Source organism: Cherax quadricarinatus, chromosome 4 (assembly GCF_038502225.1).
Source record: "Cherax quadricarinatus isolate ZL_2023a chromosome 4, ASM3850222v1, whole genome shotgun sequence".
Lineage (NCBI taxonomy): Eukaryota > Metazoa > Arthropoda > Malacostraca > Decapoda > Parastacidae > Cherax > Cherax quadricarinatus.
Window position 1 is genome coordinate 69,550,123 of NC_091295.1, and position 27,844 is coordinate 69,577,966.

Sequence of the window (27,844 nt, forward strand, 5' to 3'; positions counted from 1 at the left end):
CGTGTATCACAGTGATACTGGACCACCAGTGTGGTCTTGACGACCAGGTGCGTGTATCACCGTGATACTGGACCACCAGTGTGGTCTTGACGACCAGGTGCGTGTATCACCGTGATACTGGACCACCAGTGTGGTCTTGACGACCAGGTGCGTGTATCACCGTGATACTGGACCACCAGTGTGGTCTTGACGACCAGGTGCGTGTATCACCGTGATACTGGACCACCAGTGTGGACCACCAGTGTGGTCTTGACGACCAGGTGCGTGTATCACAGTGATACTGGACCACCAGTGTGGTCTTGACGACCAGGTGCGTGTATCACCGTGATACTGGACCACCAGTGTGGTCTTTGTCGGTGGAACGCCTTCCAACTGAACAAGAGAAATTAATGGAAAAATAAATAAAGAAATAACTTAGGAAAAAATGAGAAAAATGATTTTTGAGAATTTTACTTAAAATTTAAATAAATAAAAAAAAATGGCCTTCAGTTCTTTTAGTTGGGCAGGAGTAGGTATGGCCCTGGATAGTTCCTCTGATGTTATTTATGTAGGTTATCCTGGGCAGATGGTAATCCGATGTTCTGGAATCTCCTACCACTTGGATGGAGCACAAGTAGAATAGGTAAGGGCCGGTAGTAGTAGAATAATGTTAATAAGTATTATTAACATACGTCTTGCCCCTTTATCTGGCGTCTATCCTGGAAGACCACGCCAGGAACAGAGCTGGTAAATAAGAAAATAAAACTGGTTACCCATAGTCATGATAATATAACATTTAAGAAAGAAAAAGAATGATAAATGCCAAAATCATTACTGGTAACCAGCAAACACTAGAAAAGAACAAACAGTAATACTCCTGGTAGATCACCCTACCTGATCGTTCAGCAACAACCATTGAGTAGTGAGGACGTGCGCTGCTCATTGGGATATCAACATGGCGGAACATACAGTACGGAGAGTGAATACTATCTGCATAGAGCTGGTTCGTGGTACGTTAAGTGGAGATACGATGAACGTCCTTCTCCCTAACATCATCAGGGATACATATGGTATTCCCAACGAGGAATTGTATGGCGTCGCCCTTAATGGTTTAACAAGAATCTTTGTGAAATTTCTACGAGTCGATTACTACACAAGAATAGTCGAGCATTACCAGGAACAACGCATGAGTGTGAATTCAACGATGGATGTTGTGTTACATGACGTCTCTAAGTACTTCACATGGGTGAAGGTACGGAATGTACCCTTCGAGGCTACGGCTTATGGCCTGCAGGAGTATTTTCGAAGTTATGGGACAGTGCATTCTGCAACAATGGGGGTGTGGAGGGATGGTCCATATGAAGGAATGCCGGAAGGTTCTTACACCCTTAAAATGACCTTAACAAGGCCTATACCATCCTATGTTACGATGATCGGTTGTAGAACACAGGTTTATGTGTACTATGCTGGGCAAAGGAAAACATGTCGTCTATGTAGCTCTTATGAGCACATGGCAGCCCAGTGTCCTAGGAGGCGGGCTTCTCGAATTCTCGACACTCCAATTGTGATTCAACAGTCGTGTAATTTGGTGCCTGGCTCTGATGCCTCGGGAGGCCGGAGGAATGACCTCTGGAGCGAAGAGGTCGACCGGGAGGTGGCGGCGGCGGAGACATGTGTCACTCTCCCAGGGGCGTCGGGGGAGTTGAAGGTGACATATGAGGAGACTTTCGTCCAGGAAGCTTCAACCCAGGATGGGTTATTGGCAGATGTGATCAAGGATTTTTTGGATGAGGAGGAACCCTGTGCAAAAGGTGTCCTCAGTTCATGTGAAGCTGGAACTTTGGAGGGACAACAAATTGTTGAGGAAGACTTGAGTAAGATTGGGCGGGAGCATGTGGTGGCCGTGGAGGTACACCAGGAGGAATTGTCTGAGGGTGATATGTGTGTAAGTGTGAGTTCTAGGAAACGAACTGCGGCATCAGAGATAGATGAGGTCATTACCCCAGGGCAGAGGCCGGGGAAGAAGTCATGGGCAGCGGTTGTGGAGCCGAGGACACATAGTGGTAGAGGTGTGCCTGAGTTGCAAATTGGGAAAGGGAGGGGGGAAGTGATTGCACAGGAAAACTCGAGTGGCAAAGGAACACGTAATATGAAAAGTGCAGTGGGTAAATCCCAGAGGCATAGGGGAAAGCCGCCCCTTCTGTAATTTTCAGATGTGTCACGCTTAATGTTAATGGACTTAAGACTGAGGTCAAGAAAGTTTGGTTGGAGTGGTTTTTAAGGCGGTTTGATGTTGACATATGCTTTTTGCAAGAGCATAATCACAGGGCTGGTAGTGTGTTGAGGGTGAAAGGATATCGGATGTATGTAACCAGTGGTTTGCAATTGAAAGGTGGGGTAGCAGTTGCGGTAAAGGAGACCAGCCCCTTGCGTGTCATCGGTTGGGAAGAGGGGGGGGGTGGGAGGATCGTGAGGGTGGATGGCGTCTGGGGTGAGAGTCGAGTTAGTTTCGTGGGAGTTTACATGCCAGCAACTAGTAATATCAGGGTAAAAGTAGATTTTGTCAGAGAGGTATTGCTGTATCACTTGAGAGGTTTGCCTGCTATAACAGTAATAGGAGGTGATTGGAATTGTGTGATTAGGAGTGGTGATGTCGAACCGAGAGGGGCGGGTTGTGTGCTGAGTGTGCTGAGGGATGTATTGCGAGATATTGGGGTTGTTGATGTGGTGGGGAGGGGGGGTTACCTAGTGGAGCATACGTTCGTCCGTAGGGGATATGAAGCGCGATTAGACAGAATTTATATTAAGCAGGGTATAGATGTTGTGAGGGTGCAAACCTTCGATGTGGGGTTTTCTGATCACAGAGCGGTAATAGCAGATTTGATGTGGGATGGAGTGGTGCGTATTTATTCTGGGTACTGGAAATTAAATGTAAGGCTTCTTAAGGAGGAGGGGGAGGGGCCTTTTTTCAGTGATTGGTGGTTGCCTTTTTGGGAGGCTAGGAACAGGGAGATAGATCTGTTAGATTGGTGGGAAATGCAGGCAAAACCTGGAATAGCGAATTTTTTTAAGGCTAGGGGACGAGAGGAGGCGAGGTGGCGTTTTGGGTTGCAAAATTATCTGGAGGGACAGTTGCAAGTTTGTTATGTTGGGGGAGGTGGTAGGAGGGATGATATGGACAGACTGCGGAGTAGAATAGCTGAATTACACAATGATAGGTTTGATGCAATTAGGGTTAGGGCGGGGTTAGAGGATGTTTTGTGGGGTGATAAACCGTCTGGGTATGTTTTACGTAAATTTCGGGACCGACAGAGTGTAACCACCATTCTACAATTGGAGACAAGCCCTGGGGTGGGAGGGTATCCAGTGGGTCGAGTCCTATCCAATACGGAAAGTATGAGTCTCTATGCTGATAGTTGGTTTAGAGAGAAATGGAGTTGGAGGGAGGGGGGTTCCTGGGAGGGTTTTTTTGAAGGGGGGTTCCATAGCGTTTTAAGTGAGCAGGATAGAGTGGGGTTGGAGGTTGGTATAAGTGAGGTTGAGGTGGAAGAGGCAGTTTTCGGGATGAGTACCGGGAAAACACCAGGGATAGACGGTATACCAAATGATTTTTATAGAGCACATTGGGGGTGTATTAGGCAGTGTTTTGTTAGGCTATTGGACCATATGTTAACTAGTGGGAAGTTGGGCATATCGCAAAGTACGGGTGTCATAGTTTTGGTGCCAAAGAAGGGGGGGGTAGAGAGTTGAGTGCTTACCGTGCAATATCTTTGATGTGCGCTGATTACAAGGTTTTTGCGAAAATTTTGGGTAATAGACTGAAGAAGGTCATGGGGTCGGTGATACATGGGGGACAGTTTGGTATCCCGGGGAGGAGTATGCGGGTAGGTCATGGTCGTATTCGGGATTTCCTTGAGGGTAGTAATAAGGGAGGTATTCTAGGTCTGGATTGGGAGAAAGCTTATGATTATGTGGATAGGGAATTTTTGATTGAGAGTATGGTGAGAATGGGTTTTGGAGGGAGGGTGGTTGGATGGGTGAGGACTTTGTATGAGAATGCATCAATGAGAGTACAGGTAAATGGGAGGTTGGGTAGTTCAGTAAGCATGGGAAGGGGTTTAAGGCAGGGGTGTCCACTCTCCCAAATACTCTTTGCATGTATGCAGAACCCTTTCTATGTTCTGGTTGATGGTGGGATGGGAAGGTTGGGGGAGAGTGGAGGATATTGTGGGAATATTGTTGGTTATGTAGATGATACAACTGTTTTACTTAATGAGATTGAAGATTTAAGAAAAGTGGGAAGGGTAATTGAGATTTTTGGGAATGCTACTGGGATGAGAGTTAATAAGCAGAAATCACGATTGTTGGAGGTAGGCGCTTGGGTAGGAGGGACCTTGGGGGAGGAGTTTGGTTGGATAACTGTAGATAGGCTAAAGATTTGTGGGATTTTGTTTTTGGCAGATGCACAGGAGAGCAGGAGGGTTAATTCAGAAATGGTAATGGACAGAGCTTTGAGTAGGCTGAGGGGTCTAAGGGCCGGGGATGTAACCTTGCATCAAAGGGTTGTGGTGGTAAATACGCTGATTTATAGTAAGGTGTGGGGAGTGGCGGAAATTTACCCATTAAGAAGTCAGGATATTATGGAAATGCAAAGAAGGGTCTTAAGGTATGTGTGGGGCTATGGGAGGGCGTGGTTGGGCAAAGATGTAGTAATGACTGCGGTAAGGCAGGGAGGACTGGGATTGATTGCATTAGGGTCTAGGGTGAAGGCGCTATATGTGAAGCAGAGGTATATTCGGGCAGCGGGGGAAAGGGGTCTTCGGGTGGGGGAGGTGATGGGGGATATCCGCAAATGGTGGGGTGGCAGGGACTTAGTGGAGTGTGAAGACATGTTGCGGTTTATGTTAAAGGTATGCAATGTTAAAAAACTCAAGGTAAAACGGTTAGTGGGTGTGGGCCGTCGTCAGGAATTAATGCAAGGGATGGCAGTGTATCCCACATATGATTGGAGAGTGATATGGGTGGAATTTAGTAAATTAAGAATACCGGCAAGAGCGAGGGATTTAGTATATAGATTTCTTATGGGGACGTTAGCATCGAAAGAGGTGCTAAGACGAATGGGTTTTGTGAAAGAGGCGTCATGCGCTTTTTGTGGGGAAGTTGAAACGGCTTTTCATGTAGTATATTTCTGTTCTGCATTGGAGGTGGTAAGATTGTGGTTGAAGAGGGTTTTCTTTTTATTGGGGGGGGGAAAGATATCACCCCTTAGGGCTTTAATGTTAGATATGGAAGGGGTACCCAAAGAGGTGGGAAGGGCTATCAGATATGTAATAGTTGATTACTTGTATGTTTCTTGGGGGATGAGGGAGGTGGAGGGGAACATTAGGATAAAAGCGCTGGCGGCGAGTTTTTATAGGACAGCATGTAGGAACAAACAATTATATGGGGGAAGGTGGGTAATTAGTTTTCCGGAGGGATATCGTGGACTTACTGTTGAACGTTTACTCCGTTTGAGTATGGGGTGAGAGGCAAGGGGTTGGTCTCTTCAGAGGTGCGCCCTCTTGGTGTGATTGGAAGCCTGGTGAGGTATGGTTGATTGGTTTGCACGGTGGTTGATGTGGGTAAAGTTTATTGTAGGAGTATGTAGACCTTATGAATTTTTGTAAAATCACAGAGTCAAAAGTTATGTGATTTTCGGTTTTTTCCCTTATTGTTATAAGAATCATTTTATATAGGAGGTTTATATTTATATGTAAAATGTGAGGTTATGTCTTATATATTTTTAATCTGAAGATAGATTTAGCCTTGTCATACACCTCTTTTTTTATTATTGTATTGAATATGTACATTATGCACTATGTACGAAAATATATAAGTATTTGATGGGGTTTATATATCCCCTTATTTTGTATGGAAGGTCCTATTATATATTGTGTTAATCAGTAACATTAACTTTGTGTATGAGTAGGGTGTTTGGGGGAACCAATGTCTTTGGTATAGTTCTATCATAAATTGTAATATTTAGTTTATTTGCAGACAAGTCATTTAGCGATTTATTTCTATATATGATTTAGTTGGTTCTTATGAATAAGTGCACATACACGTATGTGTATATGCATGCGTATATGTATACATATATGACTGCAGGACTCGTTCCTACATGTCTTATAATGACCCTGACTGTTTTTGTTTGGAAGTCTGCTGGGTTGGTTTATTTTAGTAGAAATTGTTTTCAATGGCCATTCATTAGGGAAATTAATGTATGATATTTAGAATGGGGACTGTACATACGGGGGGGGGGGGTAGAAGTGTCAGCTGTGTCGGCACTGGCAATAATGAGTATTGTAAAGGAGGGTTTGAAGGTTATGTGGATTAATAATATATAAATAACAAAGTGGAAAAAATAATGCAGATTGTAGGTTCGGGTTTTCCTTGGTTATAATAATAATGATGAATATTGTTATGTTATCTTGTGTAATCTTACTTAACATAGTTACATTGGATGTAATGTATATGACAATGGGATTTATAATTTTGAGTAAGAACTGATAATGTGTTTTTATTTATTTAATGTATTGTTGTTTTAAATAAAAATATAAAAAAAAAAAAAAAGTGATAGGATGAGGGAGCAGGGAGGGGGGGGTGTACCCACACGGAGTTGTAAGTGTGGTGTGTAATATTAAATGTAGGGAGGATTGTGTTAATTATCGACTTAAATGAGTTTTACATATTATATTTTGTAATGTCATGTTTTAAATAAAATAAAAAAAAAAAAAAAAATTAGCTGGTGCAAGCACTTGCTTACCCTCCTGACTTTGCTTGTGTCCAGCTGCGAGGCTCAAAATGTTTTTATGTTAATATTGTACTCGTGATAACTGAAGATTGTACTCGTGATAACTGAAGATTGTACTCGTGATAACTGAAGATTGTACTCGTGATAACTGAAGATTGTACTCGTGATAACTGAAGATTGTACTGGTGATAACTGAAGATTGTACTCGTGATAACTGAAGATTGTACTCGTGATAACTGAAGATTGTACTCGTGATAACTGAAGATTGTACTCGTGATAACTGAAGATTGTACTCTGTATAGCCCTTGTGGCTTAGCGCTTCTTTTTGATTATAATAATAATAATGAAGATTGTACTCGTGATAACTGAAGATTGTACTCATGTTAACTGAAGATTGTACTCGTGATAACTGAAGATTGTACTCGTGATAACTGAAGATTGTACTCGTGATAACTGAAGATTGTACTCGTGATAACTGAAGATTGTACTCGTGATAACTGAAGATTGTACTCGTGATAACTGAAGATTGTACTCATGATAACTGTAGATTGTACTCGTGATAACTGAAGATTGTACTCGTGATAACTGAAGATTGTACTCGTGATAACTGAAGATTGTACTCGTGATAACTGAAGATTGTACTCGTGATAACTGAAGATTGTACTCGTGATAACTGAAGATTGTACTCGTGATAACTGAAGATTGTACTCGTGATAACTGAAGATTGTACTCGTGATAACTGAAGATTGTACTCGTGATAACTGAAGATTGTACTCGAAGATTGTACTCGTGATAACTGAAGATTGTACTCGTGATAACTGAAGATTGTACTCGATGATAATAACTGAAGATTGTACTCGTGATAACTGAAGATTGTACTCGTGATAACTGAAGATTGTACTCGTGATAACTGAAGATTGTACTCGTGATAACTGAAGATTGTACTCGTGATAACTGAAGATTGTACTCGTGATAACTGAAGATTGTACTCGTGATAACTGAAGATTGTACTCATGATAACTGAAGATTGTACTCGTGATAACTGAAGATAGGATACATAATAACTGAAGATAGGACACATAATAACTGAAGATAGGATACATAATAACTGAAGATAGGACACATAATAACTGAAGATAGGACACATAATAACTGAAGATAGGATACATAATAACTGAAGATAGGACACATAATAACTGAAGATAGGATACATAATAACTGAAGATAGGACACATAATAACTGAAGATAGGACACATAATAACTGAAGATAGGATACATAATAACTGAAGATAGGACACATAATAACTGAAGATAGGACACATAATAACTGAAGATAGGATACATAATAACTGAAGATAGGACACATAATAACTGAAGATAGGATACATAATAACTGAAGATAGGACACATAATAACTGAAGATAGGACACATAATAACTGAAGATAGGATACATAATAACTGAAGATAGGACACATAATAACTGAAGATAGGATACATAATAACTGAAGATAGGACACATAATAACTGAAGATAGGACACATAATAACTGAAGATAGGATACATAATAACTGAAGATAGGACACATAATAACTGAAGATAGGACACATAATAACTGAAGATAGGATACATAATAACTGAAGATAGGACACATAATAACTGAAGATAGGATACATAATAACTGAAGATAGGACACATAATAACTGAAGATAGGACACATAATAACTGAAGATAGGATACATAATAACTGAAGATAGGACACATAATAACTGAAGATAGGATACATAATAACTGAAGATAGGACACATAATAACTGAAGATAGGATACATAATAACTGAAGATAGGACACATAATAACTGAAGATAGGACACATAATAACTGAAGATAGGATACATAATAACTGAAGATAGGACACATAATAACTGAAGATAGGATACATAATAACTGAAGATAGGACACATAATAACTGAAGATAGGACACATAATAACTGAAGATAGGATACATAATAACTGAAGATAGGATACATAATAACTGAAGATAGGACACATAATAACTGAAGATAGGACACATAATAACTGAAGATAGGACACATAATAACTGAAGATAGGACACATAATAACTGAAGATAGGACACATAATAACTGAAGATAGGACACATAATAACTGAAGATAGGACACATAATAACTGAAGATAGGACACATAATAACTGAAGATAGGATACATAATAACTGAAGATAGGACACATAATAACTGAAGATAGGATACATAATAACTGAAGATAGGATACATAATAACTGAAGATAGGATACATAATAACTGAAGATAGGACACATAATAACTGAAGATAGGACACATAATAACTGAAGATAGGACACATAATAACTGAAGATAGGACACATAATAACTGAAGATAGGACACATAATAACTTCCTGGGCTTCCACTTTACTTACGATTTTTATCACTAAAATCTCATAATTTTTTGTTTGTTTTGAACTTCAGTTTTGGTCACTTTATATTGTTGGTTTTGTGCTCCTCCACCTCCACCTCCTTCTTCTCCACCTCCTTCTTCTCCACCTCCTTCTTCTCCACCTCCTTCTTCTCCACCTCCTTCTTCTCCTCCACCTCCTTCTTCTCATCCACCTCCTTCTTCTCCACCTCCTTCTTCTCCTCCACCTCCTTCTTCTCATCCACCTCCTTCTCATCCACCTCCTTCTTCTCCACCTCCTTCTTCTCCTCCACCTCCTTCTTCTCATCCACCTCCTTCTTCTCCACCTCCTTCTTCTCCTCCACCTCCTTCTTCTCCTCCACCTCCTTCTTCTCCTCCACCTCCTTCTTCTCCTCCACCTCCTTCTTCTCCTCCACCTCCTTCTTCTCCTCCACCTCCTTCTTCTCCTCCACCTCCTTCTTCTCCTCCACCTCCTTCTTCTCCTCCCTCCTTCTTCTCCTCCACCTCCTTCTTCTCCTCCACCTCCTTCTTCTCCTCCACCTCCTTCTTCTCCTCCACCTCCTCCTTCTTCTCCTCCACCTCCTTCTTCTTCTCCTCCACCTCCTTCTTCTCCTCCACCTCCTTCTTCTCCTCCACCTCCTTCTTCTCCTCCACCTCCTTCTTCTCCTCCACCTCCTTCTTCTCCTCCACCTCCTTCTTCTCCTCCACCTCCTTCTTCTCCTCCACCTCCTTCTTCTCCTCCACCTCCTTCTTCTCCTCCACCTCCTTCTTCTCCTCCACCTCCTTCTTCTCCTCCACCTCCTTCTTCTCCTCCACCTCCTTCTTCTCCTCCACCTCCTTCTTCTCCTCCACCTCCTTCTTCTCATCCACCTCCTTCTTCTCCTCCACCTCCTTCTTCTCCTCCACCTCCTTCTTCTCCTCCACCTCCTTCTTCTCCTCCACCTCCTTCTTCTCCTCCACCTCCACCTCCTTCTTCTCCTCCACCTCCACCTCCTTCTTCTCCTCCACCTCCTTCTTCTCCTCCACCTCCTTCTTCTCCTCCACCTCCTTCTTCTCCTCCACCTCCTTCTTCTCCTCCACCTCCTTCTTCTCCACCTCCTTCTTCTCCTCCACCTCCTTCTTCTCCTCCACCTCCTTCTTCTCATCCACCTCCTTCTTCTCCTCCACCTCCACCTCCTTCTTCTCCTCCACCTCCTTCTTCTCCTCCACCTCCTTCTTCTCCTCCACCTCCTTCTTCTCCTCCACCTCCTTCTTCTCCTCCACCTCCTTCTTCTCCTCCACCTCCTTCTTCTCCTCCACCTCCTTCTTCTCCTCCACCTCCTTCTTCTCCTCCACCTCCTTCTTCTCCTCCACCTCCTTCTTCTCCTCCACCTCCTTCTTCTCCTCCACCTCCTTCTCCTCCACCTCCTTCTTCTCCTCCACCTCCTTCTCCTCCACCTCCTTCTTCTCCTCCACCTCCTTCTTCTCCTCCACCTCCACCTTCTTCTCCTAGACCTCCACCTCCTTCTCCTCCACCTCCACCTCCTTCTTCTCCTCCACCTCCACCTCCTTCTTCTCCTCCACCTCCACCTCCTTCTTCTCCTCCACCTCCACCTCCTTCTCCTCCACCTCCTTCTTCTCCTCCACCTTCTTCTCCTCCACCTCCACCTCCTTCTTCTCCTCCACCTCCACCTCCTTCTTCTCCTCCACCTTCTTCTCCTCCACCTCCACCTCCTTCTTCTCCTCCACCTCCTTCTTCTCCTCCACCTCCACCTCCTTCTTCTCCTCCACCTCCTTCTTCTCCTCCACCTCCAGCTCCTTTTTCTCCTCCACCTCCACCTCCTTCTTCTCCTCCACCTCCACCTCCTTCTCCTCCACCTCCACCTCCTTCTTCTCCTCCACCTTCTTCTCCTCCACCTCCACCTCCTTCTTCTCCTCCACCTTCTTCTCCTCCACCTCCTTCTCCTCCACCTCCACCTCCATCTCCACCTCCTTCTTCTCCTCCACCTCCTTCTTCTCCTCCACCTCCACCTCCTTCTTCTCCTCCATCTCCACATCCTTCTCCTCCACCTCCTTCTTCTCCTCCACCTCCACCTCCTTCTTCTCCTCCACCTCCACCTCCTTCTTCTTCTCCACCTCCACCTCCTTCTTCTCCACATCCACCTCCTTCTTCTCCTCCACCTCCACCTCCTTCTTCTCCTCCACCTTCACCTCCTTCTTCTCCTCCACCTCCACCTCCTTCTTCTCCTCCACCTCCACCTCCTTCTTCTCCTCCACCTCCTTCTTCTCCTCCACCTTCTTCTCCTCCACCTCCACCTCCTTCTCCTCCACCTCCACCTCCTTCTTCTCCTCCACCTCCACCTCCACCTCCTTCTTCTCCTCCACCTTCTTCTCCTCCACCTCCACCTCCACCTCCTTCTTCTCCTCCACCTTCTTCTCCTCCACCTCCTTCTTCTCCTCCACCTCCACCTCCTTCTTCTCCTCCACCTCCACCTCCTTCTTCTCCTCCACCTTCTTCTCCTCCACCTCCACCTCCTTCTCCACCTCCTTCTTCTCCTCCACCTCCACCTCCTTCTTCTCCTCCACCTCCACCTCCTTCTTCTCCTCCACCTCCACCTCCTTCTTCTCCACCTTCTCCTCCTCCACCTCCACCTCCTCCACCTCCACCTCCTTCTTCTCCTCCACCTCCACCTCCTTCTTCTCCTCCACCTTCTTCTCCTCCACCTCCACCTCCTTCTTCTCCTCCACCTTCTTCTCCTCCACCTCCACCTCCTTCTTCTCCTCCACCTTCTTCTCCTCCACCTCCACCTCCTTCTTCTCCTCCACCTCCACCTCCTTCTCCTCCACCTCCACCTCCTTCTTCTCCTCCACCTTCTTCTCCTCCACCTCCACCTCCTTCTTCTCCTCCACCTCCACCTCCTTCTCCTCCACCTCCACCTCCTTCTTCCACCTCCTTCCACCTTCTTCTCCTCCACCTCCACCTCCTTCTTCTCCTCCACCTTCTCCTTCACCTCCTTCTCCTCCACCTCCACCTCCATCTCCACCTCCTCCTCCTTCTCCTCCTCCACCACCTTCTTCTCCTCCACCTCCACCTCCTTCTTCTCCTCCATCTCCACCTCCTTCTTCTCCTCCACCTCCTTCTTCTCCTCCACCTCCACCTCCTTCTTCTTCTCCACCTCCACCTCCTTCTTCTCCTCCACCTCCACCTCCTTCTTCTCCTCCACCTCCACCTCCTTCTTCTCCTCCACCTCCACCTCCTTCTTCTCCTCCACCTCCACCTCCACCTTCTCCTCCAACACCACCACCTTCTCCTCCACCTCCACCTCCTTCTTCTCCTCCACCTCCACCTCCTTCTTCTCCTCCACCTCCACCTCCTTCTTCTCCTCCACCTCCACCTCCTTCTCCTCCACCTTCTTCTCCTCCACCTCCACCTCCTTCTTCTCCTCCACCTTCTTCTCCTCCACCTTCTTCTCCTCCACCTCCACCTCCTTCTTCTCCTCCACCTTCTTCTCCTCCACCTCCACCTCCTTCTTCTCCTCCACCTCCACCTCCTTCTTCTCCTCCACCTCCACCTTCTCCTCCACCTTCTTCTCCTCCACCTCCACCTCCTTCTTCTCCTCCACCTCCACCTCCTTCTTCTCCTCCACCTCCACCTCCTTCTTCTCCTCCACCTCCACCTTCTTCTCCTCCACCTTCTCCTCCACCTCCACCTCCTTCTTCTCCTCCACCTCCACCTCCTTCTCCTCCACCTTCTCCTCCACCTCCACCTCCTTCTTCTCCTCCACCTCCACCTTCTTCTCCTCCACCTCCACCTCCTTCTTCTCCTCCACCTCCACCTCCTTCTTCTCCTCCACCTCCACCTTCTTCTCCTCCACCTTCTCCTCCACCTCCACCTCCTTCTTCTCCTCCACCTCCACCTCCTTCTTCTCCTCCACCTCCGCCTCCTTCTCCTCCACCTTCTCCTCCACCTCCACCTCCTTCTTCTCCTCCACCTCCACCTTCTCCTCCACCTTCTTCTCCTCCACCTCCGCCTCCTTCTCCTCCACCTCCAGCTCCTTCTCCTCCACCTCCCCCTCCTTCTACTCTTTTATCGTTTTCATTTTCTTCTCAAAGTTTCTGTTAACATTATTGAACTAGCTGCAGCTGTTATAGCTGCAGCTGTTGTAGCTGCAGCTGTTGTAGCTGCAGCTGTTGTAGCTGCAGCTGTTGTAGCTGCAGCTGTTGTAGCTGCAGCTGTTGTAGCTGCACCTGTTGTAGATGCAGCTGTTGTAGCTGCAGCTGTTGTAGCTGCAGCTGTTGTAGCTGCAGCTGTTGTAGCTGCAGCTGTTGTAGCTGCGTGTTGCTGTTGTACCATCTTACCTGCCATCTATTTTTTTTTTTTTTGTGCTCCTCCGAACCCGAATTCAGTTCTTGAATTATATAATTTCTTCTTTTTATAACGTATGAGGTGTCTGCCAGCGAGGTAAGGTGACTCAGAAGAGAGGAAATACACTCACTCGATCACTCACAGCTACTTGCTGGCATCACCGTTCAGATGACCACCTGAACTGCAACATCCTCATCCCCTCCTTCATGAAGCACGCACTGTACTTCCCACCTCCAGGAATTAAGTCCGCCTAACCGCTTTCCGCGAATCCCTTCATAAATATTACCTTGCTCACACTCCTACAGCATGTCAAGTCATAAAAGCCACTTGCCTCCACTTACTTCAATCTAACGCTCTCACAAGCCTATTGGGTGCCCAAGTCCTAGCACTCAAAACCTCATTTACTCCCTCCTCCCAACCTGGGAGGACTCCTACCCCTCAGTCCCTTCACCCTAGATGGATACACCCTCCTAGTTATCCTATTTCTTTCAGTGCTCTCTAAATGTCCAAACCACCTCAACAGCCCTTCCTCACCTCTCTGAATAAAACTTTGGTAACTCCACACCTTCTTATCTCCGGGCACCAACTTCTCTCTGTAATGCACCACACATTGCACTCAAACACGACATTTCTACTGCCTCCAGCCGCCTCCTCCTCCTCCTCCTCCTCCTCGCTGCAATATTCATACCCATACAGTAGTGTTGGCACCAATGTACTGTGGTACGCTTCCCTTTCTGTCTCTATTGATAAAGTATTTTGTCTTAGATATGTCTCAACTCGTCACCCACCTTTTTTCCCCTTGTTAATTCCATGGCTCACCTCATCTCTCATAGATCCATCTACAGACACGTCCACTTCCAAGTTCTGAGCATATTTACTATGTAAAAACACGATTGTAAACAAATCGAATCACTTAACATGGGTTTAAACCCTACCTGTTCCATGGTTCATACTATTCTTTCTTTTACATATCCTCATAAGCTCCTCCACCAACCTTTGCGACTTCTCTCTTCTTCACTGTATCAGTTTTCTCTTTTAGTATTTTCTGCATTTGTTGTTCTGAAACTCCCGTTACTTTTATTTCAGTTTTCAAAGTTACATGTTTTCCATATTTATTATTTTTCTATCAATTTTTTCCTGCTTATTCCAATTTTGTCAGTCTCTCCATCCATCCACTAGATTCCTTGTCTTCTGGTGTACAGACGTAAATGTGTTTCTCTTGTTGCTGGTATTGTGAGATCTGTGTTGCAGGTGTTGAGAGGTCTCTGTTGCATGTGTTGAGAGGTCTGCATTGTAGGCGTTGAGAGGCCTGTGTTGCATTGTTGAGAGGTCTGTTTTGTAGGTGTTGAGAGATCCTGTGTTGCATTGGTTGAGAGATCTGCTGTGTTGAGATGTCTGTTTTGCAGTACTGAGATGTCTGTTTTGCAGGTATTGAGAGGGCTGTGTTGTAGGTGTTAATGAGGTCTGTGCTGTAAGTGCTGAGAGGTCTATATTGCAGGTGTTGAGAGGTTTTTGTTGCAGATGTTGAGAGGTCTTCGTTGCAGGTGTTGAGAGGTCTTTGTTGCAGGTGTTTATTTGATCTGTCTATCTGTCAAGTCGCAGTATTCACTTGACCTCTGTATCGCTCCAGGTCAGTGAGTTATCACTTGGTTATCATGTTTGTCAGCTGCCTCTATCAGCTGGTGTCCTCGGGTACTGCCGCTATCAACGTCTGAAAGACATATTCAGTTCTTATTCTGCGAGATAATATCAGCTCACTGCTTGACGACATCACAAACAACGTAGCTGACATCTTTGTCCCCTGAGGAACCATCTTTGTGCCTCGGGAACAGTGTTTGTCCCCTGAGGAACCATCTTTGTGCCTCGGGAACAGTGTTTGTCCCCTGAGGAACCATCTTTGTGCCTCGGGAACAGTGTTTGTCCCCTGAGGAACCATCTTTGTGCCTCGGGAACAGTGTTTGTCCCCTGAGGAACCATCTTTGTGCCTCGGGAACAGTGTTTGTCCCCTGAGGAACCGTGTTTGTGCCCTAAGGAGCCATCTTTGTGCCCTGGGGAACCACTTTTGTACCCTGAGGAACCACCTTTGTAACCCGGGAAATCGCTTTTGGCCAGAAAACTGAGCTCAATGTTAAATTAAATCCCAATTTATCTTTCAGACCGACCAAAGACGCACATAGAGACACTCGGCATTATTAACACACACATCACTATCACATTGCTATCTAATATTAGTTATCAGGGAGTGATCAACATGAGACAGATAATAAGCTGAAGGATACCACTCAGAAGAAAAATCTCAGGAATTACCTTAACAACTTCGGATGATAAGATATATCATGTATCGCCGTGTTTCCAGCCTCTTCACGCACATATTATGTTATTGGTTTAGAAAAGCGTTAAGTACATAAATAAGACACGTATACAACACTTGGGTATCGTTTCGGCCGCACAACAGGCAAATACAACACTGCAGACAACACTGGCTCTATTTCTCCATGTTATTAGTACTTTGTACCATGGATATTTTTCCTACATTAGCAGATAAAAATTAGCCATATTCAATTTCAGTAGATTGAATTCACGATTACAAATTATTATCGTTCTCAAGTAAATATATTTATAAATGTTCCATTACTGCTGTAACTTGCCTAGCTTACACAAATGTTATGGCCTAGTTCCTGGACCCATTATGTGCTTAAGTAATCTGTTGACTGCTACCCACACCTTGGGTGTAGAGGTCACTACTGTCCACAGGATGGGTATGGAGTGATTAACAAAGCTACGGTGCTAAGATAATATAGCTAAAACGGTTTGAAACCTATCGACTACACGAGGGTTATAAGACTGGACGTAACTTGTTCACCACCAGTCACAAACTCTAATCCATTAAGATATTAAAGTAACCTCATTAACCCCAACTTGAGGTCACGTTACCTCGTGTTAAACCTTGTTTCCTAACATAAGTAACGTAATTTAACCTGTTGAGGGTCGTCAGTACTTGAGGACTCGAACCTCGGTGGTAAATAGTGTTGAGTAGATATACTCATCAGCCCAGTGTGGTCTGGTGGGTGGAGTCAGTCCAGTGTGGTCTGGTGGGTGGAGTCAGTCCAGTGTGGTCTGGTGGGTGGAGTCAGTCCAGTGTCGTCTGGTGGGTGGAGTCAGTCCAGGTGGGGTGGAGTCAGTCCAGTCTGGTGGGTGGAGTCAGTCCAGTGTGGTCTGGTGGGTGGAGTCAGTCCAGTGTGGTCTGGTGGGTGGAGTCAGTCCAGTGTGGTCTGGTGGGTGGAGTCAGTCCAGTGTGGTCTGGTGGGTGGAGTCAGTCCAGTGTGGTCTGGTGGGTGGAGTCAGTCCAGTGTGGTCTGGTGGGTGGAGTCAGTCCAGTGTGGTCTGGTGGGTGGAGTCAGTCCAGTGTGGTCTGGTGGGTGGAGTCAGTCCAGTGTGGTCTGGTGGGTGGAGTCAGTCCAGTGTGGTCTGGTGGGTGGAGTCAGTCCAGTGTGGTCTGGTGGGTGGAGTCAGTCCAGTGTGGTCTGGTGGGTGGAGTCAGTCCAGTGTGGTCTGGTGGGTGGAGTCAGTCCAGTGTGGTCTGGTGGGTGGAGTCAGTCCAGTGTGGTCTGGTGGGTGGAGTCAGTCCAGTGTGGTCTGGTGGGTGGAGTCAGCCCAGTGTGGTCTGGTGGGTGGAGTCAGTCCAGTGTGGTCTGGTGGGTGGAGTCAGTCCAGTGTGGTCTGGTGGGTGGAGTCAGTCCAGTGTGGTCTGGTGGGTGGAGTCAGTCCAGTGTGGTCTGGTGGGTGGAGTCAGTCCAGTGTGGTCTGGTGGGTGGAGTCAGTCCAGTGTGGTCTGGTGGGTGGAGTCAGTCCAGTGTGGTCTGGTGGGTGGAGTCAGTCCAGTGTGGTCTGGTGGGTGGAGTCAGTCCAGTGTGGTCTGGTGGGTGGAGTCAGTCCAGTGTGGTCTGGTGGGTGGAGTCAGTCCAGTGTGGTCTGGTGGGTGGAGTCAGTCCAGTGTGGTCTGTGTGGTCTGTGGGTGGAGTCAGTCCAGTGTGGTCTGGTGGGTGGAGTCAGTCCAGTGTGGTCTGGTGGGTGGAGTCAGACCAGTGTGGTCTGGTGGGTGGAGTCAGTCCAGTGTGGTCTGGTGGGTGGAGTCAGTCCAGTGTGGTCTGTTGGGTGGAGTCAGTCCAGTGTGGTCTGGTCAGTCCAGTGTGGTCTGGTGGGTAGGTGTGGTCTGGTGGGTGGAGTCAGTCCAGTGTGGTCTGGTGGGTGGAGTCAGTCCAGTGTGGTCTGGTGGGTGGAGTCAGTCCAGTGTGGTCTGGTGGGTGGAGTCACTCCAGTGTGGTCTGGTGGGTGGAGTCAGTCCAGTGTGGTCTGGTGGGTGGAGTCAGTCCAGTGTGGTCTGGTGGGTGGAGTCAGTCCAGTGTGGTCTGGTGGGTGGAGTCAGTCCAGTGTGGTCTGGTGGGTGGAGTCAGTCCAGTGTGGTCTGGTGGGTGGAGTCAGTCCAGTGTGGTCTGGTGGGTGGAGTCAGTCCAGTGTGGTCTGGTGGGTGGAGTCAGTCCAGTGTGGTCTGGTGGGTGGAGTCAGTCCAGTGTGGTCTGGTGGGTGGAGTCAGTCCAGTGTGGTCTGGTGGGTGGAGTCAGTCCAGTGTGGTCTGGTGGGTGGAGTCAGTCCAGTGTGGTCTGGTGGGTGGAGTCAGTCCAGTGTGGTCTGGTGGGTGGAGTCAGTCCAGTGTGGTCTGGTGGGTGGAGTCAGTCCAGTGTGGTCTGGTGGGTAGAGTCAGTCCACTGTGGTCTGGTGGGTGGAGTCAGTCCAGTGTGGTCTGGTGGGTGGAGTCAGTCCAGTGTGGTCTGGTGGGTGGAGTCAGTCCAGTGTGGTCTGGTGGGTGGAGTCAGTCCAGTGTGGTCTGGTGGGTGGAGTCAGTCCAGTGTGGTCTGGTGGGTGGAGTCAGTCCAGTGTGGTCTGGTGGGTGGAGTCAGTCCAGTGTGGTCTGGTGGGTAGGAGTCAGTCCAGTGTGGTCTGGTGGGTGGAGTCCAGTGTGGTCTGGTGGGTGGAGTCAGTCCAGTGTGGTCTGGTGGGTGGAGTCAGTCCAGTGTGGTCTGGTGGGTGGAGTCAGTCCAGTGTGGTCTGGTGGGTGGAGTCAGTCCAGTGTGGTCTGGTGGGTGGAGTCAGTCCAGTGTGGTCTGGTGGGTAGAGTCAGTCCAGTGTGGTCTGGTGGGGTGGAGTCAGTCCAGTGTGGTCTGGTGGGTGGAGTCAGTCCAGTGTGGTCTGGTGGGTGGAGTCAGTCCAGTGTGGTCTGGTGGGTAGAGTCAGTCCAGTGTGGTCTGGTGGGTAGAGTCAGTCCAGTGTGGTCTGGTGGGTGGAGTCAGTCCAGTGTGGTCTGGTGGGTGGAGTCAGTCCAGTGTGGTCTGGTGGGTAGAGTCAGTCCAGTGTGGTCTGGTAGGTGGAATCAGTCCAGTGTGGTCTGGTGGGGTGGAGTCAGTCCAGTGTGGTCTGGTGGGTGGAGTCAGTCCAGTGTGGTCTGGTGGGTGGAGTCAGTCCAGTGTGGTCTGGTGGGTGGAGTCAGTCCAGTGTGGTCTGGTGGGTGGAGTCAGTCCAGTGTGGTCTGGTGGGTGGAGTCAGTCCAGTGTGGTCTGGTGGGTGGAGTCAGTCCAGTGTGGTCTGGTGGGTGGAGTCAGTCCAGTGTGGTCTGGTGGGTGGAGTCAGTCCAGTGTGGTCTGGTGGGTAGAGTCAGTCCAGTGTGGTCTGGTGGGTGGAGTCAGTCCAGTGTGGTCTGGTGGGTGGAGTCAGTCCAGTATGTTCTGGTGGGTAGAGTCAGTCCAGTGTGGTCTGGTGGGTAGAGTCAGTCCAGTGTGGTCTGGTGGGTGGAGTCAGTCCAGTGTGGTCTGGTGGGTGGAGCCAGTTCAGTGTGGTCTGGTGGGTGGAGTCAGTCCAGTGTGGTCTGGTGGGTGGAGTCAGTCCAGGGTGGTCTGGTGGGTGGAGTCAGTCCAGTGTGGTCTGGTGGGTGGAGTCAGTCCAGTGTGGTCTGGTGGGAGGAGTCAGTCCAGTGTGGTCTGGTGGGTGGAGTCAGTCCAGTGTCGTCTGGTGGGTGGAGTCAGTCCAGTGTGGTCTGGTGGGTGGAGTCAGTCCAGTGTGGTCTGGTGGGTGGAGTCAGTCCAGTGTCGTCTGGTGGGTGGAGTCAGTCCAGTGTCGTCTGGTGGGTGGAGTCAGTCCAGTGTCGTCTGGTGGGTGGAGACAGTCCAGTGTGGTCTGGTGGGTGGAGTCAGTCCAGTGTCGTCTGGTGGGTGGAGTCAGTCCAGTGTGGTCTGGTGGGTGAAGTCAGTCCAGTGTGGTCTGGTGGGTGGAGTCAGTCCAGTGTCGTCTGGTGGGTGGAGTCAGTCCAGTGTCGTCTGGTGGGTGGAGTCAGTCCTGTGTCGTCTGGTGGGTGGAGTCAGTCCACTGTGGTCTGGTGGGTAGTCAGTCCAGTGTGGTCTGGTGGGTAGAGTCAGTCTAGTGTGGTCTGGTGGGTAGAGTCAGTCGAGTGTGGTCTGGTGGGTAGAGTCAGTCCAGTGTGGTCTGGTGGGTAGAGTCAGTCCAGTGTGGTCTGGTGTGTAGAGTCAGTCCAGTGTGGTCTGGTGGGTAGTCAGTCCAGTGTGGTCTGGTGGGTAGAGTCAGTCTAGTGTGGTCTGGTGGGTAGAGTCAGTCGAGTGTGGTCTGGTGGGTAGAGTCAGTCGAGTGTGGTCTGGTGGGTAGAGTCAGTCCAGTATGGTCTGGTGGGTAGAGTCAGTCCAGTGTGGTCTGGTGGGTAGAGTCAGTCCAGTATGGTCTGGTGGGTAGAGTCAGTCTAGTGTGGTCTGGTGGGTAGAGTCAGTCCAGTATGGTCTGGTGGGTAGAGTCAGTCGAGTGTGGTCTGGTGGGTAGAGTCAGTCTAGTGTGGTCTTGTGGGTAGAGTCAGTCTAGTGTGGTCTGGTGGTTAGAGTCAGTCCAGTGTGGTCTGGTAGGTAGAGTTAGACTAGTGTGGTCTGGTGGGTAGAGTCAGTCCAGTTTGGTCTGGTGGGTAGAGTCAGTCTAGTGTGGTCTGGTGGTTAGAGTCAGTCCAGTGTGGTCTGGTAGGTAGAGTTAGACTAGTGTGGTCTGGTGGGTAGAGTCAGTCCAGTGTGGTCTGGTGGGTAGAGTCAGTTCAGTGTGGTCTGGTGGGTAGAGTCAGTCTAGTGTGGTCTGGTGGGTAGAGTCAGTCCAGTGTGGTCTGGTGGGTAGAGTCAGTCTAGTGTGGTCTGGTGGGTAGAGTCGGTCTAGTGTGGTCTGGTGGGTAGAGTCAGTCCAGTTTGGTCTGGTGGGTAGAGTCAGTCCAGTGTGGTCTGGTGGGTAGAGTCAGTCCAGTGTTGTCTGGTGGGTAGAGTCAGTCCAGTGTGGTCTGGTAGGTAGAGTCAGTCTAGTGTGGTCTGGTGGGTAGAGTCAGTCCAGTGTGGTCTGATGGGTAGTCAGTCTAGTGTGGTCTGGTGGGTAGAGTCAGTCCAGTGTGGTCTGGTAGGTAAAGTCAATCTAGTGTGGTCTGGTGGGTAGAGTCAGTCTAGTGTGGTCTGGTGGGTAGAGTCAGTCCAGTGTGGTCTTGTAGGTAGAGTCAGTCTAGTGTGGTCTGGTGGGTAGAGTCAGTCCAGTGTGGTCTGGTGGGTAGAGTCAGTCCATTATGGTCTGGTGGGTAGAGTCAGTCGAGTGTGGTCTGGTGGGTAGAGTCAGTCTAGTGTGGTCTGGTGGGTAGAGTCAGTCTAGTGTGGTCTGGTGGGTAGAGTCAGTCCAGTGTGGTCTGGTGGGTAGAGTCAGTCCAGTGTGGTCTGGTGGGTGGAGTCAGTCTAGTATGGTCTGGTGGGTAGAGTCAGTCGAGTGTGGTCTGGTGGGTAGAGTCAGTCGAGTGTGGTCTGGTGGGTAGAGTCAGTCGAGTGTGGTCTGGTGGGTAGAGTCAGTCTAGTGTGGTCTGGTGGGTAGAGTCAGTCTAGTGTGGTCTGGTGGGTAGAGTCAGTCCAGTATGGTCTGGTGGGTAGAGTCAGTCTAGTGTGGTCTGGTGGGTAGAGTCAGTCGAGTGTGGTCTGGTGGGTAGAGTCAGTCCAGTGTGGTCTGGTGGGTAGAGTCAGTCCAGTATGGTCTGGTGGGTAGAGTCAGTCCAGTGTGGTCTGGTGGGTAGAGTCAGTCCAGTATGGTCTGGTGGGTAGAGTCAGTCTAGTGTGGTCTGGTGGGTAGAGTCAGTCCAGTGTGGTCTGGTGGGTAGAGTCAGTCCAGTATGGTCTGGTGGGTAGAGTCAGTCTAGTGTGGTCTGGTGGGTAGAGTCAGTCCAGTATGGTCTGTTGGGTAGAGTCAGTCCAGTATGGTCTGGTGGGTAGAGTCAGTCTAGTGTGGTCTGGTGGGTAGAGTCAGTCCAGTGTGGTCTGGTGGGTAGAGTCAGTCCAGTATGGTCTGGTGGGTAGAGTCAGTCCAGTATGGTCTGGTGGGTAGAGTCAGTCCAGTGTGGTCTGGTGGGTAGAGTCAGTCCAGTATGGTCTGGTGGGTAGAGTCAGTCTAGTGTGGTCTGGTGGGTAGAGTCAGTCCAGTGTGGTCTGGTGGGTAGAGTCAGTCCAGTATGGTCTGGTGGGTAGAGTCAGTCCAGTGTGGTCTGGTGGGTAGAGTCAGTCCAGTATGGTCTGGTGGGTAGAGTCAGTCTAGTGTGGTCTGGTGGGTAGAGTCAGTCCAGTATGGTCTGGTGGGTAGAGTCAGTCCAGTATGGTCTGGTGGGTAGAGTCAGTCTAGTGTGGTCTGGTGGGTAGAGTCAGTCCAGTGTGGTCTGGTGGGTAGAGTCAGTCCAGTATGGTCTGGTGGGTAGAGTCAGTCCAGTATGGTCTGGTGGGTAGAGTCAGTCCAGTATGGTCTGGTGGGTAGAGTCAGTCCAGTATGGTCTGGTGGGTAGAGTCAGTCCAGTATGGTCTGGTGGGTAGAGTCAGTCCAGTGTGGTCTGGTGGGTAGAGTCAGTCCAGTATGGTCTGGTGGGTAGAGTCAGTCCAGTATGGTCTGGTGGGTAGAGTCAGTCCAGTATGGTCTGGTGGGTAGAGTCAGTCCAGTATGGTCTGGTGGGTAGAGTCAGTCCAGTATGGTCTGGTGGGTAGAGTCAGTCCAGTATGGTCTGGTGGGTAGAGTCAGTCCAGTATGGTCTGGTGGGTAGAGTCAGTCCAGTATGGTCTGGTGGGTAGAGTCAGTCCAGTATGGTCTGGTGGGTAGAGTCAGTCCAGTATTGTCTGGTGGGTAGAGTCAGTCCAGTATGGTCTGGTGGGTAGAGTCAGTCCAGTATGGTCTGGTGGGTAGAGTCAGTCCAGTATGGTCTGGTGGGTAGAGTCAGTCCAGTGTGGTCTGGTGGGTAGAGTCAGTCCAGTATGGTCTGGTGGGTAGAGTCAGTCCAATATGGTCTGGTGGGTAGAGTCAGTCCAGTATGGTCTGGTGGGTAGAGTCAGTCCAGTATGGTCTGGTGGGTAGAGTCAGTCCAGTATGGTCTGGTGGGTAGAGTCAGTCCAGTATGGTCTGGTGGGTAGAGTCAGTCCAGTATGGTCTGGTGGGTAGAGTCAGTCCAGTATGGTCTGGTGGGTAGAGTCAGTCCAGTATGGTCTGGTGGGTAGAGTCAGTCCAGTATGGTCTGGTGGGTAGAGTCAGTCCAGTATTGTCTGGTGGGTAGAGTCAGTCCAGTATGGTCTGGTGGGTAGAGTCAGTCCAGTATGGTCTGGTGGGTAGAGTCAGTCCAGTATGGTCTGGTGGGTAGAGTCAGTCCAGTGTGGTCTGGTGGGTAGAGTCAGTCCAGTATGGTCTGGTGGGTAGAGTCAGTCCAATATGGTCTGGTGGGTAGAGTCAGTCCAGTATGGTCTGGTGGGTAGAGTCAGTCCAGTATGGTCTGGTGGGTAGAGTCAGTCCAGTGTGGTCTGGTGGGTAGAGTCAGTCCAGTATGGTCTGGTGGGTAGAGTCAGTCCAGTATGGTCTGGTGGGTAGAGTCAGTCCAGTGTGGTCTGGTGGGTAGAGTCAGTCCAGTATGGTCTGGTGGGTAGAGTCAGTCCAGTATGGTCTGGTGGGTAGAGTCAGTCCAGTATGGTCTGGTGGGTAGAGTCAGTCCAGTATGGTCTGGTGGGTAGAGTCAGTCCAGTATGGTCTGGTGGGTAGAGTCAGTCCAGTGTGGTCTGGTGGGTAGAGTCAGTCCAGTATGGTCTGGTGGGTAGAGTCAGTCCAGTGTGGTCTGGTGGGTAGAGTCAGTCCAGTATGGTCTGGTGGGTAGAGTCAGTCCAGTGTGGTCTGGTGGGTAGAGTCAGTACAGTGTGGTCTGGTGGGTAGAGTCAGTCCAGTATGGTCTGGTGGGTAGAGTCAGTCCAGTATGGTCTGGTGGGTAGAGTCAGTCCAGTATGGTCTGGTGGGTAGAGTCAGTCCAGTGTGGTCTGGTGGGTAGAGTCAGTCCAGTATGGTCTGGTGGGTAGAGTCAGTCCAGTGTGGTCTGGTGGGTAGAGTCAGTACAGTGTGGTCTGGTGGGTAGAGTCAGTCCAGTATGGTCTGGTGGGTAGAGTCAGTCCAGTGTGGTCTGGTGGGTAGAGTCAGTCCAGTGTGGTCTGGTGGGTAGAGTCAGTCCAGTGTGGTCTGGTAGGTAGAGTCAGTCCAGTGTGGTCTGGTGGGTAGAGTCAGTCCAGTGTGGTCTGGTGGGTAGAGTCAGTCCAGTGTGGTCTGGTAGGTAGAGTCAGTCCAGTGTGGTCTGGTAGGTAGAGTCAGTCCAGTGTGGTCTGGTAGGTAGAGTCAGTCCAGTGTGGTCTGGTGGGTAGAGTCAGTCCAGTGTGGTCTGGTGGGTAGAGTCAGTCCAGTGTGGTCTGGTAGGTAGAGTCAGTCCAGTGTGGTCTGGTAGGTAGAGTCAGTCCAGTGTGGTCTGGTAGGTAGAGTCAGTCTAGTGTGGTCTGGTGGGTAGAGTCAGTCCAGTGTGGTCTGGTGGGTAGAGTCAGTCCAGTGTGGTCTGGTGGGTAGAGTCAGTCCAGTGTGGTCTGGTGGGTAGAGTCAGTCCAGTGTGGTCTGGTAGGTAGAGTCAGTCCAGTGTGGTCTGGTGGGTAGAGTCAGTCCAGTGTGGTCTGGTAGGTAGAGTCAGTCCAGTGTGGTCTGGTAGGTAGAGTCAGTCCAGTGTGGTCTGGTAGGTAGAGTCAGTCTAGTGTGGTCTGGTGGGTAGAGTTTGGTCTCTTACTTTGTCGAGAGAATTGTCATTACTCTTTTTTTGTTTTTCTAATGTCTCGCTGTTTTCATTCGGTCCTTCACCGTTTTCTTTACCTATTGCCATTTTCTCTACCTCACCATTTTCTTTGACTCACCATTTTCTTTGACTCACCATTTTGTTTGACTCACCATTTTGTTTGACTCACCATTTTGTTTGGCTCACCATTTTGTTTGGCTCAGAATGTTCTTGGTGTCTCCCACAGGGCCAACCGGTCAACGGACCTCATGTGCGCTTCACTGCAAAGATGACAACACATTTTTTTACCAAACAGGTAAAGTAAACTGTTAATCTCTGAACACCTCAGAACAAACCACAACCTCTACTCTTAAAGACCTCGTAACAAACAACAATGTAAATCATCCTAAAGACATATATGTATGTGTGTGTGTGTGTGTGTGTGTGTGTGTGTGTGTGTGTGTGTGTGTGTGTGTGTGTGTGTGTGTGTGTGTGTGTGATTATAGCCGTATGGAGCAGAGAGAGCAGGAGAATAATGGTAATGCACTCGCTCTATGGTACAGGAAGGAGTTATGTGTATGACTACTCCGTGACGACCTCCACCGCCCTGCTGGGGACCTTTGATGACGACACTCACCTACACATAACCGCCAAGGCGCATATTGATGTCTCGGCACCCTGCGAGTACATCCTCAGAGTGAGTACTATCTTCACAGCATTCTCTCTCTCTCTCTCTCTCTCTCTCTCTCTCTCTCTCTCTCTCTCTCTCTCTCTCTCTCTCTCTATCTATCTATCTATCTATCTATCTCTCTCTCTCTCTCTCTCTATCTCTCTCCAGAATAATCTGGAACATATTTATTAGTGAGTTAAAATGAAATTCTCGTCTCTGTGAAAAAAAAAAAAAAACTGTGAAAATCCAGTTAAAGTGGCCGGGTGACTTCGGCTTCCTCACAGCTGTCTTCCTGTTCATATACTTCCTTTCTTACCTCTGTCTTCCTCTTTATCCACAACATTTTTTACTTCTCCCTTCCTGTCTGCTCACAACCTTTCTTATCATTTTCTTCCTGTCTATCCCAACCTGTCTTATCTATCACCTCTTGTGTGCTCACATTATTCTATCCTATCCAAGCTTTTTCCCGCCCAATTCTCGTCCCTCTTATGGCGTAAAGAAGAAATAATACTGATTTATGTATATAAGTAGGTAGGATAGTGTGTACTTACCTAGCTGTGGTTGCATGGGTCGAGTCACAGCTCCTGGCCCCGCCACTTCACTGGCCGCTACTAGGTCACTCTTTTTGCTCCATGAGCTTTATCATACCTCTTCTTAAAGCTATGTATGTATCCTGCCTCTACTACATCACTTCCCAGACTATTCCACTTCCTGACTGCTCTGTGACTGAAGAAATACTTCCTAACATCCCTGTGATTCATCTGTGTCTTCAACTTCCAACTGTGTCCCCTTGTTACTGTGTCCCATCTCTGGAACATTCTGTCTCTGTCCACCTTGCCAATTCCTCTCAGTATTTTATATGACGTTATCATGTCTCCCCTATCTCTCCTGTCCTCCAGTGTCGTCAGGTCGATTTCCCTTAACCTCTCCTCGTAGGACATACCCCCTTAGCTCTGGGACTAGTCTTGTTGCAAACTTTTGCACTTTCTCTAGTTTCTTTAAGTGTTTGGCTAGGTGTGGGTTCCAGACTGGTGCCGCATACTCCAATATGGACCTAACGTACACAGTGTAAAGTGTCCTGAACTATTCCATATTAAGATGGCGGAATGCTGTTCTGAGGTTTGCTAGGCGCCCATATGTTGCAGCAGTTATTTGGTTGATGTGCGCCTCAGGAGATGTGCCTGGTGTTATACTCACCCCAAGATCTTTATCCTTGAGTGAGGTTTGTAGTCTCTGCCCCCCCTAGACTGTACTCCGTCTGCGGTCTGCGGTCTGCGGTCTTCTTTGCCCTTCCCCAATCTTCATGACTTTGCACTTGGTGGGGATGAACTCCAGGAGCCAATTGCTGGACCAGGCCTGCAGTCTGTTAAGATCCCTTTGCAGTTCTGTCTGGTCCTCGTCCGATTGAATTCTTCTCATCAACTTCACATCATCTGCAAACAGGGACACTTTGATGTCTATTCCTTCCGTCATGTCGTTCACAAATACCAAAGCAGTACCGGTCCTAGGACTGACCCCTGTGGAACCCCACTCGTCACAGGCGCCCACTCTGACACCTTGCCGCGTACCATGACTCGCTGCTGTCTTCCTGACAGGTATTCCTTGATCCATTGTAGTGCCTTCCCTGTTATCCCTGCCTGGTCCTCCAATTTTTGCACTAATCTCTTGTGTGGAACTGTCAAACGCCTTCTTACAGTCCAAGAAAATGCAATCTACCCACCCCTCTCTCTCTTTTCTTACTGCTGTCATCCTGTCATAGAACTCCAGTAGGTTTGTGACACAGGATTTCCCGTCCCTGAAACTGTGTTGGCTGTTGTTGATGAGATCATTCCTTTCTAGGTGTTCCACCACTCTTCTCCTGATAATCTCCATGACTTTGCATACTATACACGTCAGTGATACTGGTCTATAGTGTAGTGCTTTTTGTCTGTCTCCTTTTTTTAAAAAACTGGGGCTACATTTGCTGTCTTCCATACCTCAAGTAATCTCCCTGTTTCGATAGATGTGTTGAATATTGCAGTTAGGGGTACATATAGCACCTCTGCACCCTCTCTCAGGACCCATGGAGAGATGTTATCCGGCCCTATCGCCTTTGAGGTGTCTAGCTCGCTCAGCAGCCTCTTCACTTCTTCCTCGGTTGTATGTATTGTGTCCAACACTTGGTGGTGTACCCCACCTCTCCGTCTTTCTGGAGTCTCTTCTGTCTCCTCTGTGAACACTTCTTTGAATCTCATATTGAGTTCCTCACATACTTTGCGGTCGTTTCTTGTGATCTCTCCTCCTTCCTTCCTTGCTTAGCCTGATTACCTGGTCCTTGACGGTTGTTTTCCTCCTGATGTGGCTGTACAACAGCTTCGGATCAGATTTGGCTTTCGCTGCTGTGTCATTTTCACATTGTCGTTGGGCCTCCCTTCTTATCTGTGCATATTCATTTCTGGCTCTATGAC

At 48.6% G+C, this 27,844-nt stretch overlaps 1 protein-coding gene across 1 annotated transcript in view; it reads left to right on the forward strand.

The window, feature by feature from the left end:
• The window catches only part of LOC128684449 (uncharacterized), a 59,303-nt gene that overhangs the window by 9,367 nt on the left and 22,092 nt on the right, over window positions 1-27,844 (forward strand). The window contains exons 2-3 of the mRNA XM_070097482.1: window positions 24,975-25,043; window positions 25,291-25,424. Coding sequence (XP_069953583.1) covers window positions 24,975-25,043; window positions 25,291-25,424 — 203 coding nt within the window. The remainder of the gene's footprint in view (window positions 1-24,974; window positions 25,044-25,290; window positions 25,425-27,844) is intronic.